The sequence below is a fragment of the Parasteatoda tepidariorum genome, chromosome 9, assembly GCF_043381705.1.
Source record: "Parasteatoda tepidariorum isolate YZ-2023 chromosome 9, CAS_Ptep_4.0, whole genome shotgun sequence".
NCBI lineage: Eukaryota > Metazoa > Arthropoda > Arachnida > Araneae > Theridiidae > Parasteatoda > Parasteatoda tepidariorum.
In genome coordinates, this window is record NC_092212.1 from 40,176,160 (window position 1) to 40,192,013 (window position 15,854).

General features: G+C 30.8%; 1 protein-coding gene across 1 annotated transcript; it reads right to left on the bottom strand.

The window, feature by feature from the left end:
- Positions 1–1,385: 1,385 nt before the first annotated feature.
- On the bottom strand, positions 1,386–12,872 carry LOC107448274 (lambda-crystallin; the record flags this gene model as incomplete). The annotated part of the gene is given in 4 exon segments (XM_043056469.2): positions 1,386–1,757; positions 4,348–4,453; positions 10,319–10,513; positions 12,711–12,872. Coding segments are annotated over 4 exon segments (690 nt in total), but the record flags the coding sequence as incomplete, so codon positions are not given.
- Between the last annotated feature and the right edge of the window lie 2,982 nt (positions 12,873–15,854).

Genomic DNA, 15,854 nt, shown 5'->3' on the forward strand with positions numbered 1-15,854 from the left:
ACACGAGACGAGAGCTGGAAAAAAAAAAAAAAACATTTCCTAATAACTTCCAAAATTAATGAACTACTGAGGCACAAGTATAAAATTGATTATCTAAAAATTAATTCCGATATGGCAAAATATTTTTTAAAAAATCGTTCGCAAAAAAAGTTACAGTTTAATGAGTAGCAAGCTAGATGCAAAATTCCGATTTGTAGCATTAGAATTATTTAATCAATGTGATACTTAAGCCTTTTTTATTTGGCTACAATTTAACTAATTTTAAATTTCAAATCGCGCATTTTAGAAATAACTTCTTGACACGATCGTAATTCCATGTTTCGATCAATCTTTTTTTTTTCTTTCTTTTTTTTTGCAGTTAATGCTGTTGATTTTCTCATGGTTTTTAAAATTCCGACGTCAGGACACGCGAAGTTTGAATCGCGCGTTTGAGGAATCACTTTTTCATGAGGTAAATTTGCGTTGTTAATTCATCGTTTTATCGGCTATTATTGCCACGAATTTTCTCAATGTTTTTTTTTAACTCCCTATGTTTTTTATACGTTATTACGACACGCAAAATTCAATTCGTGCATTTATTAGTAACTTTTTGACACGAAGATGAAACAATTTTTTCGATCAACTTTTTCACTTATCGCTACTGATATCCACATAGTTTTTTAAATACCGATATTTTCATACGTCATTACTGAGAAACGAGAAAATTGAATAGCATATTTCAGTAAATACTTTTTTACGCGCTGAATCCATGCATCAAATGCTATCCATTTTTTTATTATTATAATTTTTTTTTTTTTTTTGTAAATATTGATTTTTTACAAGATTTTTTTTTAATCCCGTTGTTATTATGATACGGGAAATTCAAATTGCGCGCCTGAGTATTAACTATTTGACACGATAATTATATCCTTTATTCTCACAATGAATTTTGCTCGACGTATTGACGCAGTACAATTTAAAAAAATTAACATATTTAAATTGATATCTAATTTAGAAAAATAATACATTTTATTTTTAATTATGTTCGAATATATAAAGAGAAAATAGAATTTTTTACACAGCCAGGGTTGGATTTCCCATTAGGCCATTGCCTGGGACCCCCTTAAAATGGATTTTTTGGAAATAAATTTAAAAAAGTTGAGAAAAATGTTATGATTATTTTTTAGTTTTAATTTAATAAAATAAAGTAAAATTTGATTTATTAGTATTTATTTTAATTTCAAATATGCTTTCTTTAATGAAAAGAAATATAAAATACTTTTATATTTGAATAAATAAAAAATATACGAAAAAAAATTTAATCTAAGGGCCCCCAAAATTTGAATGGCCTAGGGCCCCGCGAACGCTTCATCCGGCCTTGACACAGCTAAATAAAATTAGCACAATAAAACAATTGCATTTTTTATTTTTAACAACTTAATAAATGATTCACAGAAATTTATTATGTCGTGTTGCTTTACAATCACCAATAAATGTAATTACAGAATATGAAGACAATATTTCAAAGATAAGTAATTAATGCCTGGATTTTCATTGTGCTTTTTCTGATTCCTCTAGTACCCTTTTCATTTTTGAAAGGGCTGACAATCTAGCATCTCGCCATTGGCGTCGTTCTGACATTTTCTCAAGAGGACTTATCTTGCAAATGTCTTCATCCAATCTCTGCAATTCTTCACCTTCCATCAGAGGATTGGGCCCAAAGGTTTGGGAAACTTTGTAAATACCTTCACCATATCGGTTGCAATAATCACGCATGCCTAATGAGATTAAAAAACATACACACATATATGTATGTAGAAAGATTATATATATATATATACTAGTAGGCTGCGCCCCCTGCTCGCCAACTCCCGAAAATTTCTACGCAATCTTATATGGTTTGCTTCGCAAACCAAGCCCGCTTCTCTCGCTACTAACTTAGGTACATTGCAAATGCGCAACATTCTAAGAATTCTAAACAATCATTCAAATCCATATAAAAACCTTTTTTTTTTAAAAAAAAATTACATCTTTTTAGTAAATACTAAGTCATTAAAATAAATTTGAATTCAAATAAATTATATGTAATTCATTAAACCTATTAGAAATGTGCTATAGTATAATTCGTGATATAAATCACAAATCGCCAATAAATTCGTGAAAAAAAGCGCTTTTGACAAGATACTGAAATAGAGATCTACTAACAAAGACTACTCACTTCTGCCTAGCTTAATAGTATGAGATTGCCGCAGCTGATACTCTCTGGTTATTTCAGTTTCCGTTATTAAAAGCGCTATATGTTGAGCCACCTCGGCTAGATTTTGCATGTGACATTTTTAGCGGCAATCATTGGTCGATTTTCTAGCGTTGCCATTCGGGGAGTTGAAATGAGGCTTTTTTTTGTCGCCGTGTAAGAGAAATAGTAACGTAAACAAAACAAAGCAAACGTTGCCACCGGCTGAAAAGAAATACAGCCAAAATTTGGGAGCCACGTAAGAGAATTATATATATTAGATATTAATTATAAAACATCCATAATCACTACCTTTAATACTTGTAGCACTTCTGGTTTTCTTCGGAAGATTTTATATTTAATTTGGTCGCAACTTTTATGATTTTAATGAACACCATTATTATGATGATTATTGTTATGATTAATAAATAATTTCACTGAGCAGTAGTTCCTAAATGATGTTACGAGGAACCCTAGGGTTGAGTGGAAGGGGTTCCGCGAGTTAGAACTTTTTTTAACCAGTGATAATTTTTGGAACCTTTAAACAATATTTAAATCCAACCAATAATCTATTATTCATTTAATATTTTGGTTGAAATTATAAAATTATTTAAAATAAAACAGGTATAAAAAGAAATTAATGACATTTTTTTTTAACAAAAAATATATAAATTTTTTCTAATAACATATTGTTATGAAAAGGTCATAATAAAAATATCAAAATCTGTCGAATCATCAGTAATGAACATCAGGGTGAATAATATCAAAACCAGATTGATTAACAAATTAAACTTAGTGTTTCTAATAAATGACTTTTTTACGGTTTTTATGCAAATTTTGCTGTTTTTAGTCCCGTCTTCTTCTAATGATAAGTTAGAATTCGATAGCGCCCGCCCAGCGGTTAGCGTGCCTCACTGCAAAGCCAATGACTGCGGGTATGAATCCCGATCAGGGCATGAACGTTTTTCTCTGTGTTTGTCCTTTGTTGGGGGTGAATGTGACCCACCCTATAAACGGTAGTTCACCCTTTAAACGGTATTGGGTCCTCCATGACTCTGGTCACAGGGTGCTCACAAGGCAGTGTTGCCAGGTGCTGATAACCATTCACCCCCAGATGACGTTGTAAAATCCCCTAAAAAATTTTTAAAAAAAACCCAAATTTTTAACCATATGTATAAGTATTAAAAAATAGTACAAAAGTTAAATAATGTATAGAAAACGTTGCTTTAATACTTTTTAATATTTTATTATCAACAAATTAATCTTTTTTACATTTCAATCGTTACATTATCTTTAATTTCTACTAAAATATTTAAGATATTTTTTTCAATACTTTTTGACTTGCACATTTTTTCATAAATATTTTATTATCAACGATATAGTCTTTTTTAATATTTTAATTCTAACATTATGCTTAAATTTTTGATAAAATATCCAACATATTTTCGTCAATACTTTCTGATTTGTATATGTTTTCGCTGTTAAACATTTTTAACATAGAAGAAGTAGATACAAAACCCTTAAACCTTTAAATTGCTTTTCGTGTTCCCAATCTTTCTTGTACTTTTGTACGTACTTCTTTTTTTCTTTATCCTTTGGCATTATTTTTAAACCATACACATTAAAATTTTTAAATAATTTGAATTCAAATTCTCCAAACGGTTGTTCGAGCTAAGTAATGACCTACTACATTCAACAAAGGGGTAAAGGTCTAAAATTATATCTTAATCTTTATGTTTTGGTTTAACATATTGATTTTCATATTACCATCTCACACATTCAGTTATAGAATTTGATATTGGAAGGTAATCAAAATGAAACTAGTAAATTTCACAAATAACCCTAAAACAAACCCCTAAAAACCAATTCCCCTAAAATACCCACTGAAGATAAAAAAAAAAAACAAATCCCCCTAAATTTAAGGGGAAAACCCCTAATCTGGCAACACTTCCGTCACCTTCCATCTTGTGGTTCAATCTGCATCAATATTTTTAACAGGAAAAAAATGAAAATAATGTGAGTTATTTAAAATACCATAAATATATCTATTTTAAATTTACCATAACTAAGTTATTTAAATTATTATTCATTTAAAGGTTCATATTATTCGTTAGTAAGATAAAAAAAAATATTACCTTCAGCGTTTAAATGGCATGTCTCTAATGGTCCGATGAATGCATATCGAAGTCCTAAACCGTCGCATATTGATGTTTCAATGTCTTCTAATGACATAATTCCATCCTAAAAATGTAAACATAATTCTACAAATATATAAGGAGTACCTTAATTTCAACTCAAATCGAATTGTTTTAGAGAAAGTAAAAATTTGTTCAAAAAGCACTATTTTATTATGTGTAAAATTTAATATAGATATAAAGGAATGAGTGATACGCATTGAAATGTTACTCTGAGCAGAAAAATAGCGACGAAATTTCTTAATCGAAAAACGTAATAGACAAGCAAGCTAAAAGACATTCTGAAAATGTTTAAAATTTGAGTTCAGAGATTATTACAGTCAGAGTTGCTACAAGCTTATACTTTTGAGAGAAGGGAAAATTCTTATTTTGCTGAATGAAATATTGAATTTATCGAATCATGAGACTAGGGAACAATTTCTTTTTCCTATTGCATGAGATTTATTAACAGATCTTAGACACTATCGTATCCTGAAATAAAACTTTCTCTTGAATATAATTTCTACAGTTTTTTTTAATGTTATTTTTAGCTTCTTTTTTGTTAAAGTGTACAAGTTTAAAAACGTTATACGTTATAGGAGGTCGCATAAATGTTGCGAAAAATTTCTAGTGGAGTTAGGGCACGTCAGACTTAAAATTGCATGGGCACCCTGTCCGGAAATGTTATCATATGCCGCCAGAGGTACTTTGCTATAATGAACTGTTTCTTCGTGTGCTTCTGTAGAGGTCATACTAAGAATGCGCCTCTAGTTGCGGACGATATTTTCAGGCATGGGTCCTGCAATTTTAATCCTGATGTGTCATACCTCCCATAGATGTTGTTTTAACATTTATGTGACCTTTTGTTATATATAACGTTTTTAAACTTGTGCATTTCGGCAAAAAATAGACTAAAAATGTTATTAAAAATACTAGCTTTAAGAGCAAAACTAATATCAGATTTGAAATCTCCACACATAAATTAGGTAAAATCGAGTGTTTGTATAAATGAAACAAAAAATTTGTTCCACAGGGTATATTATTTTTTATTTATTTATTTTTGCGTATGAAATTGGTATTTAATCGTTTAATAATAATGGAATAATGAAAAGACCTTTTTAAAATTTTCTAAAAGAATGCTCGCTTATTGTGAAGAACAGATTTAGTTAAATAGCAGTTTATTTGCAAAGTTCCAGTTGCAACGCGTTCGGCAAAATATGAAATCGTCTAAATTTGCCGAATGTATGCAAAATGTTTCAAAACCCTGAATAGCAAACATTTTTTGATGTCACAATAACGTTCCGGCCATCTATGTAAGTGTAAAATGTTTTATTCCTTTTTCTAAACAAGTTGATTTTAAATGGAAAACTTTGTTATCTAAGCAGCTCACAGCTTTTGCATCATTTTCTTAAGTTGAAATTCCTTAATTCAGTAAAATTTTACTTAGCAAATTCTTTCACTATTAAGCTTTTAAATTCTTTGCGATAAGTAGAACTAATTTTTTCGGATCTCTAACGTATTTCTCTATTATTTCTTCACTTTGCTATTTAAACGCGTTTTAACATAATCCAAGTATGTGTTAACACATTCCTTTTGAATATTCAGTCAAAAGATAATGCTGTATGAATTGCAACTGAAAGATTTTTAAGCACATTTAAGTATTTCAGAAATTAGAAAGTTATAAATCTATATGCTTTTTTCCCGTAATATATATATATATATATATATATATATAACAATTTTTACTTTTCCTTAACGCCGGTAAGTGATATAGACACATTATAAAGAGTGATTTTTATCTTAGGATAATTATTCTTTATTCAGAAATATCGCATTTATCGTAAAGGATGTGTCCTGATGAAGACTTTTACGTTTTCCCATTAAAAGTTTTTCTATTTTTTTTCTTCTTCTTTGTATATATATATTATTCGATAAAAATGCCAATAGTTTTTTAAAAGAATTCATAAATATTTAAATAATTTTTATCGTCATAATGTAGATTGACCTTCAAGTAACAGTTTATGAAGTTATAAATGACTTTACATACCAAATTAAGTGGATTTTAGAAATTAGTTAACTCAGTTTTATTAGTCAAAACTACACTCATGTCCATAAATTAAGGATAATGAANGATAAAAAATAATTCAATATATAGAAAAATCGGTATTTTATTACTTCAATGCAGACTATTAGTTATTGTATTTGTCTCATAATCCAATTAATTTTTAATTAATTGGATAATTAATAAGTCAATCGAAAAATTAATTTTTAATTAATTATTTTTTAATTATTAATTAATTGTTAATTAATTATTAACTGATTTGCAATTACATGCTCCAATTAATTTGGAAAATTTTTGAAAAAAAAAAATTTTAAAAATCTGATGTCAATTTTTTTTAAAATTAACCTAACAGGTTTTTCTGAAAAACTACAGATCTATAAAATTTTCGAAATCAATTTCGACAATAAATGTGCATTATATAGTACGTAAAAGTACCACAAAATTAATTGGAGTGTGAGACAATTACAATAACTAATAGCCTGCATTGAAGTAATAAAATACCGATTTTTCTATATATTTAATTATTTTTATCTCTCACAGGACCTTCTATGGGCCGAAACGAATGTTTCCCCCTAAAATTATTCCTCATAAGGCATACATCCCACAAGTTTATTTCAAAATTGGCGAGTCACACTTCCCTAGTTTCCCTTGTGAGCAGAAAAATAGCGACGAAATTTCTTAATCGAAAAGAGTAATAGACAAGCAAGCTAAAAGACATTCTGAAAATGTTTAAAATTTGAGTTCAAAGAATATTATAGTGAGTTGCCACAAGCTTAAATTTTTAAGAGAAGGGAAAATTCTTATTTTGCTGAATGAAATTCCGAATTTATCGAATCATGACACTAGGGACCAATTTCTTTCTTCCTGTTGCATGAGATTTATTAACAGATCTTAGACACTATCGTATCGCTGAAATCAAACTTTTTCTCTCCAAGTTACAGTTTTTTTTAATATTATTTTTAGCTTCTTTTTTGTTAAAATGTACAAGTTTAAAAACGTTATACATTATAGGAGGTCGCATAAATGTTGCGACAAAGTTCTAGGGGAGTTAGGGCACGTCAGACTTAAAATTGCATGGGCACCCTGTCCGGAAATGTCATCATATGCCGCTAGAGGTACTTTCCTATAATTAACTGTTTCGTTGTGTGCTTCTGAAGAGGTCATACTAAGAATGCGCCCCTAGTTGCGTACGACGATATTTCCAGGTATGAGTCCTTCTGCAATTTTAATCATGATGGTGTGTCATACCTCCCATAGATGTTGTTTTAACATTTATGTGACCTTTTGTTATATATAACGTTTTTAAACTTGTGCATTTCGGAAAAAAATAGACTAAAAATGTTATTAAAAATGCTAGTTTTAAGAGCAAAACTAATACAGTGAAACCTGCCAAGTTGACCACCCTTGTAAGTTGGGCACCTGCATAAGTTGACCTTAATTATCAAGAACGGAGTTTTTCCTACATAATATAAAGAAGCAAAACCTTTTTAACTTGAGCACCTGTCTATCTTGTATGTTGACCACTGAAATAAGTCAATTTTATCTAGGAGTATTATGAAATTTTATTCTAAAACCCTCATAAGTTGACCAGAAATGAAAAAAAAACTCAGAAAATTTTCTGTCATTTTGGCAATGTATGTTAAAATTTCACTTGTTTGGTGAAATTGTGTAAAAAGCTAATCTAAACCCTTTTGTGAGTTGACCATCAGGGGAAACTGTAAGGCAGTGTTTCCCAAAGTGTGGTACGCGTACCCCCAGGGGTACGGGAACAGTTTAGCGGGGGTACGCGTTCTTATGCGAAATAACTTGCAACAAACGAGAAATTCAAAAATTTTTACTTAAAAACAAAACTAGCCATGAAAATTTACGATTAAGTATTTTTCTATTGGCTATTTTTTGCAGAGTTAACAGTTACTAATTAGTGGTGTCAAAAGCCAGTTGTGATTTTTAACTTCTGTGCAATATTTTTATAGTAAAAAATACATTCATTTTTTTATTAGTGGTACACAGCGCCACGAAAAATTTAGAAAGGGTACACAAAAGTCATAAGTTTGGGAAACACTGCTGTAAGGGGTCAGCTTTTGATCATTTCTTTCATCCGTTCATTGAAAACAGGTGTGTTAGTTGAAAAGTTGCTATACCAGTTGCAATAGTGAGCATTTGAATAAATGAATGCTCTGAAATATGCTTTGATCCTTTATTTATGGTCTTTGATCTTTAAGTGTAGTAAATAAATTTTAAAGTGTTCAAATAATTTTATTTTGTTAAAGTTTTCAAATTACATGTTTTCGTGTTCTGATATTTTAAGAAATTATATTTATTGAACACTTCACATGCATAACGAAATAATTTTTTTTTTTTAAAATTTGTTAAATGTTAGAAGTATATGTATCAAATTGAAGTTCATTCAGGTTCAAGCACATTTCTTAAGATATTAATTTGCATATTTTCTGAATAAAATTTTTAAGTCAAGTTAAAAAGAAAAAATAATAAATATATAGCAACATGATATAGGAAACGAAAAAGTAAACAATGACCCACCCCCTCTCTAAGTTGACCACTTGTCTAAGTTGACCACTAAAACAATGCACCACAAGTGGTCAACTTACACAAGTTTTACTGTATCAGATTTGAAATCTCTTCACATTAATTTAATTAAAATCAAGTGTTTGTATAAATGAAACAAAAAATTTGTTCCGCAGTGTAAACTATTTTTATTTATTTTCGCGTATGAAACCAGCATTTAATCATTAAATAATAATAGAATAAAGAAAAGACCTTCTTTTTAAAAAAAAATTCTCAAAGAATGCTCGCTTACTGTGAAAAGAACAGATTTAGTTAAATAGCAGTTTATTTGCAGAAATCCAGTAGCAACGCGTTCGGCAAAATATGAAATCGTCTAAATTTGCCGAATGTATGCAAAATGTTTCAAATCCCTGAATAGCAAACATTTTTTGATGTCACAATGACATTCCGGCTACCCAAGTTACAGCCATCTATGTAAGTGTAATTTTTTTTTTCCTTTTTGCCAATTCTTTAAACGAGTTGATTTTAAATGGAAATTTTTTTTATCAAAGCAGCTCACAGCTTTTGCATTATTTCCTTAAGTTGAAATTCCTTAATTTACTAAAATTGTACTTGGCGAATTCGTTAACTAATAAGCTTTTTAATTCTTTGCGATAAGCAGAACTAATTTTTTCGGATCTCTAACGTATTTTTATATTATTTCTTCACTTTGATATTTTAACGCGTTTGAACATAGCCCAAATATGTGTTAACACATTTCCTTATGAATATACAGTCAAAAGATAATGCTGTATGAATTTCAACTGAAAGATTTTTAAGCACATTTAAGTATTTCAGAAATTAGAAAGTTATAAATCTATATGCTTTTTCCTATGCCTATAAAACATTTTTTACTTTTGCTTAACGCCGGTAAGTTTGTTTTCTGCTTCCCTTTATTTCTAACTCATTTTCAACTGCATTTTTATTTTTAGTGATATAGACACATTATAAAGAGTGATTTTTATCTTAGGATAATTATTCTTTATTCAGAAATATCACATTTATCGTAAAGGATGTGTCCTGATGAAGACCGTTACGTTTTCTCATTAAAAGTTTTTCTATTTTATTTTATTTTTCTTCTTTCTGTGTATCTATATATTATTCGATAAAAATGCCAATAGTTTTTTTTTAAAAAATCATAAATATTTAAATAATTTTTATCGTCATAATGTAGAATGATCTTCAAATAACAGTTTATGAAGTTATAAATAACTTTATATGCCGAATTAAGTGGGTTTTGGAAGTTAGTCAACTCAGTTTTATTAGTCAAAACTAATTTACATAGATATTTAAAAAACGTCTTACCTGATATATTCGATAACACTCATCAATCAAAGCGTACTGAATTCGATTCAGTGCGAATCCTGGTAATTCTTTCTTTAGTACGACAGGCTTTTGTCCTATTTCAGCCATTAGAGCCCTTGTTTTGTCTACAACAGAGGGATCTGTCCATGGTGCAGGCACTATTTCAACAAGAGGCACGTAATAAGGTGGATTAACCTGTAACAATTAATTATTTATTATAAGATTTGTAGAGAAAAAAATCTAAAGAAGTCATATAAGTCATTAAAGACTTAATAAATTATAACTGCTGGTTTGGTAATTAACGTCATAATGGAGCCCCCCCCCACTTATGTGCTATTGGCGACGGTTTGGGATTCATTCTTAATTATGATCCAAAGACAATTGGCGCATTATGTTATTACTATTTCAGTGTTAGAAATCCACAGTCGTTTAGCCGTGCGTGGATTTTTCTAGCTCTGAAACCTCTGGAGACATTACATTGGAGTGAATTTTCAACTTCTACACGACACAGTTATATTGGAATTAGAACTTCTAAAAGACACAGTTATAGTGGATTTCGAACTCCTAAAAAAAACGGTTATTGTGGATTTAGTACTTCTAATTAACACGATTGTAACGGAATTCGAATTTCCAAAAAACACAGTTATAGTGTATTTCGAACTTCTAAAAGACACGTTTATTGAGAATTTCATACTTCTAAAAGACACAATTATAATGGATTTCAAATTGCTAAAAAAACACAGTTATAGTAGATTTCGAACTTCTAAAAGACACAATTATAGAGGATTTCGAACTTCGAAAAGACACAATTATAGAGGATTTCGAACTTCTAAAGGCACTGTTATAGTGGATTTCGAACTTCTAAAAAACACGGTTATTGTGGATTTAGTACTTCTAATTGACACGATTATAATGGAATTCGAATTTCTAAAAAACACAGTTATAGTGTATTTCAAACTTCTAAAAGACACGTTTATTGAGAATTTCATACTTCTAAAAGACACGATTATAATGGATTTCAAATTGCTAAAAAAACACAGTTATAATAGATTTCAAACTTCTAAAAGACACAATTATAGAGGATTTCGAACTTCGAAAAGACACAATTATAAAGGATTTCGAACTTCTAAAGGCACGATTATAGTGGATTTCGAACTTCTAAAAGACAGGGTTGTAGATCGCGACAGTTGATCAGACACCAGGCCTATAGGACACTTAGAAGAATAAAACCATCGTTGGTAAAAGGGGAACCTATCACGCCAACTCATCAGACTAAAACTGTTATTTCTGAAAACGGAAATAGCAATTTTACAGTTAAGACATTGTAAGCTTTCAAAAACTACTTTGAGATACGCATTTCTTAATGAAAAATATTTCATGATAAAGGTCAAGCAGGGGGTTAAAATAAGAAAATTAAAATTATCTTATAACTGAGTAGTAGAAAATCCTCTACTTGAAGTTAAGGCATTCAAATTGTTTCACAATTTTCAAAATTTCCTTAATTTTTCGCAAACAAAACGGTTAATGAAATTCTTTAACTCTTTGAAAAGGATGTGACACCGGTGTCCTTTCTGTAAATATATTTTTGTGACGCTCTAATTACGAGCAAAAATATATTTCGGTTACTTTTTAATTTTAAAAAACAGTCTAATAATTACTAAAAAAATCAGATTATCGGAATTATATTTGTACAAAGCATAAAATCCAAAATAAGATGAATTTTTTTTCATTCGTATTCAAAAAATTAAAAATAATGTTAAACTCCGTAGCCTTATAATTTTGAACACAATACAGAAGACAAGGGAACTCCTGGATCAAGTATTGGGAGAAATTTGTCTTCGTTGAGGACTTTTTGATTAACTAGTCCACATTTGCCTTACATGGAGAGGAAAACCACGAGAACCTCCCACGGTTAGCCTGATCCGTCTACCATTGAGGATATTTCACGTCAGCACTGTGGTCGGTGCAATTAGGATGCGAAATTCGTATCTACCAGCCATCGCTGGGATTCGAACCCGGTTCACCTCATTGGAAGGCGAACGCTCTATCTCCTGAGCCTTCCATGATTGATAACTGCTTCTCCTAGTAACATTGCAATTTTGAAAAATTGTATGGAAGATTTTAATTTTATTCGTCGAAAAAGACGCAAAAGTTTCATGCTGTATTTCTTAACATAAATTATTATAATGCTCAATATAATATTTTTCATTTACCACTTACTTTACCTAAATTAATACAAAATAATGAAAAATATGTTTAATAAAAATTCCGAGTCAAAGGTTAAAATATTCTTTTGGTGCATTTGTTCGTTGTCGATACTGGACAATAAAATCCACCGAAACTTAAGCACTATTTAATTTTAAATTACGAACGGTCAAAAAAAAAAGCTTACTGGATGTCCAACTACTACTTGTGATCGATGCACTAACTCCTCCGTAAATGAAGAAGCCGGGAAACAACTCGTTGAACTACATAGCACGCCATTTTTTGAAACATACTTATCCATGTCCTTAAAAACTTCCTTTTTTAACTCGACATTTTCAAACACGCATTCCTGTAAAATAAACACGTAATTAAAATTTTATAAATAAAAAAAACTGTAAATCAAATAAAGTTTTAGGTAATTCTCAAAGGTTTTATAATTTCCATCGCAGATTCTAATAAATTACTGAGGGGGAAAAAACAATAGGCATTACAGATTTTTGTTTTTTGTGAAAGCTATACTGCTGAGAATATTAACTAAGAACAAGGACATTTTTCTTACTCATAGATGTTTAAAATATAACCTATATATACACCGAAGAGCCATTACATTATAACCACCCTCTATCTATAACAATGGGCTCGCCCAGGAACAATGCTTTCATGGGGCACATTAGGACCCATAATCCTCATAGAACAATCCCTGACATCTGTAAGCTACTTGAACATAGTTGCAGACCAAGTATACCCATTCATGGCAACAGTTTTTGCTGCTGGGGATGGTGCTTACCAACAGGATAATGCACCGTGTCATGAGGGTCGAATCGTCATGGATTGGTTCGAGGAACATTCCAATGACTTTCAAGTCATGTCTTGACCCCCTAATTCAACTGATCTTAATCCTATAGAGCATTTGTGGTCCTACTTGGAAAACCAAATTCGTGCTGCCACGCACCTTCGCAATGTGAGGGAATTGCAAGACCAGTTGGTGAGCACTTGGTACCAGATACCTCAGACTACCTATCAGCACCTTGTGGAATCAATGCCATGACGGGTGCCAGCAATTTTGAGGGCCAAAGGTGGTCCTACATGTTATTAGTAAGGTGGTCATAATGTAATGGCTCTTCGGTGTATATATATGTATATATATATATATTAATATGAGCTATGTATCGTGCCCATATATGTAGCTCATATTAATTGAATGGCTTGGGGGCCATATATTGATAAGACATATTTTAAATTGTTCCTAAAAGCGTTTTCGATAAAGAAGAAAAACATGACTTTAACGTCGCAAATAAGTTGTTTATGTGTATTGTGCTTTTATCTAAAGAAAAATCCTCAGAAACTTGTAAAGTAACAAAAGTAACTAACTGAAAATAACACTAAGGAACAGTTTAATGTACAAACGTCACCTTTAGGGAAGGGTTTGGTTGTCACTATAACCCAAAAGCTCTTCAATTATGAAAAATTGACTCTTAGGAAACAAAAAATTTATTATAAAATAAAAGATTATAACTTTATTAAAAAAATAAAATTATCAAGGTTTGCCAACTCAATGTCAAAAATTCTTGACCTAATCTTTGGTCAGGACCTATAGGTTAGAAACGAAGTTAATCTATAAGTTGGAACAAATATGTACTCACTATTATAATCTGTATTATCCGTATATAAATATAGAGAGTGTTCTGTAATGGTCGCTGCTCTTAATATATATTTTTGAAAGGTCCTTGTCAAAAATAATGCAAAAAAAAAGCAATACATTTTGAGGGTCGTAAATTAATGTTTGAGTGAAGGAAAGGCAAAAACACTTGCTAAATCTATGAAATCACTAATGAGGAAAGCGGGGTAAAAAACTTCAAAACTGAACTTCGTTTGGCGAGCAGCAAACGGATAAGTACCATTTATTTTATGGGTATCCAACAAATAAAAATTGTGTATTGTGCTTCCATTTGAGCATTTAAATCAAATTAGATATGTTTTTCTGTGTGTTATTGGCTACGAAAATTAGAGTTTTATTTTTAGTGCATTTCTTTTAATGTGTTAGAAACCTGAAGAAAAAAAAATCTTCCTCTTAATTATCTCTACTGTTGTTACAAAATCCAAGCCCCCGTTAAATACCACAAACATTCATAACAGTGATGTCGAATGTCAATGAGGGGGTTGTTCAGAAAACTTCCTCTATGCTCAATGTCCAATTTCGGACGTGATAATTTTGAATATTTGAGCAATAAAACTTAGCATTTTATTGTATACGATTATTAATGTTCAGCTCCGTAGCCTTGTAATTTTTTATCTAATCCAAAAGACAAGGAAACTCCTGGATCAGTACCCGCAGAGGTATGATTTGTTATGGGAACATGGAGGACTTTGTGACTCAACAGATTTAACGTATAGCAGTCACCATTTCCTACACGAGGAGTCTACGTTCGGATAGATCTGTTGAGTCACAAAGTCCTCATGTTCCCATAACAAATCATACCTCTGAGGGTACTGATCCAGGAGTTTCCTAGTCTTCTGGATTGGTCCGAAATTACAAGGCTACGGAGTTGAACATTAGTAGTCAACTCAAAATTGGGTTGGCTGTTCAACGACGGTTATAAAATATAACGTGAACAAGATAAGAACGTTGATACATGAGTATTAATTTTCGCACTTTAATTGCCATGCTATAATTAAAAAACAGTATATTTTTAATCTTTTATTCATTTTTCTGTGTTGTTATACCCAACCGGAGAGTATGGTGGTCAGTGAGCTGACTTCAAGTCCCGGGTTCGTATCCCAGATTAGGTATGGATGTTCTTTCCTTTTCTTTTCTGTACTATCTATCCTTCCTACTATAGAAGCAATGTTGGCCCACCTAACGAGAGTGATCAACAAATTTGTCCTTTTGATACCCGAATGGCGAAAGTCAATATCCGGATGGGTTTTGGAAAAATTTATATAAAAAAAAGTTGTGTTGCTATCCTAGAAAGCATGAAATCTTACGACAACCTAGGGTCCGAATTTTCTTTTTATTGTCACTTACGTAAAATGGTCACTTAGGTCCATAACGTTTGACGTTTGTGTAACCATGTGTAACGTTGACGTAACCATGTGACGTTTTGGCTGACGTCACACTAGCTATAGGATCAAATTGCATTGTCCATTAAAATTTCCAGACAAGATGGATTTCAGCTGAGCTTACAAGATTTTGCGAAAAGAAACCTCATAATTACCTAGATTTAAGATTATTTTCACCTTGAGACTAGCCTTATTAAAAGATTTTTTCACACTTCAAAACCCTAAGTCAACCTCGATTTACGGTTTTTATACACTACCGGTCAAAAGTTTG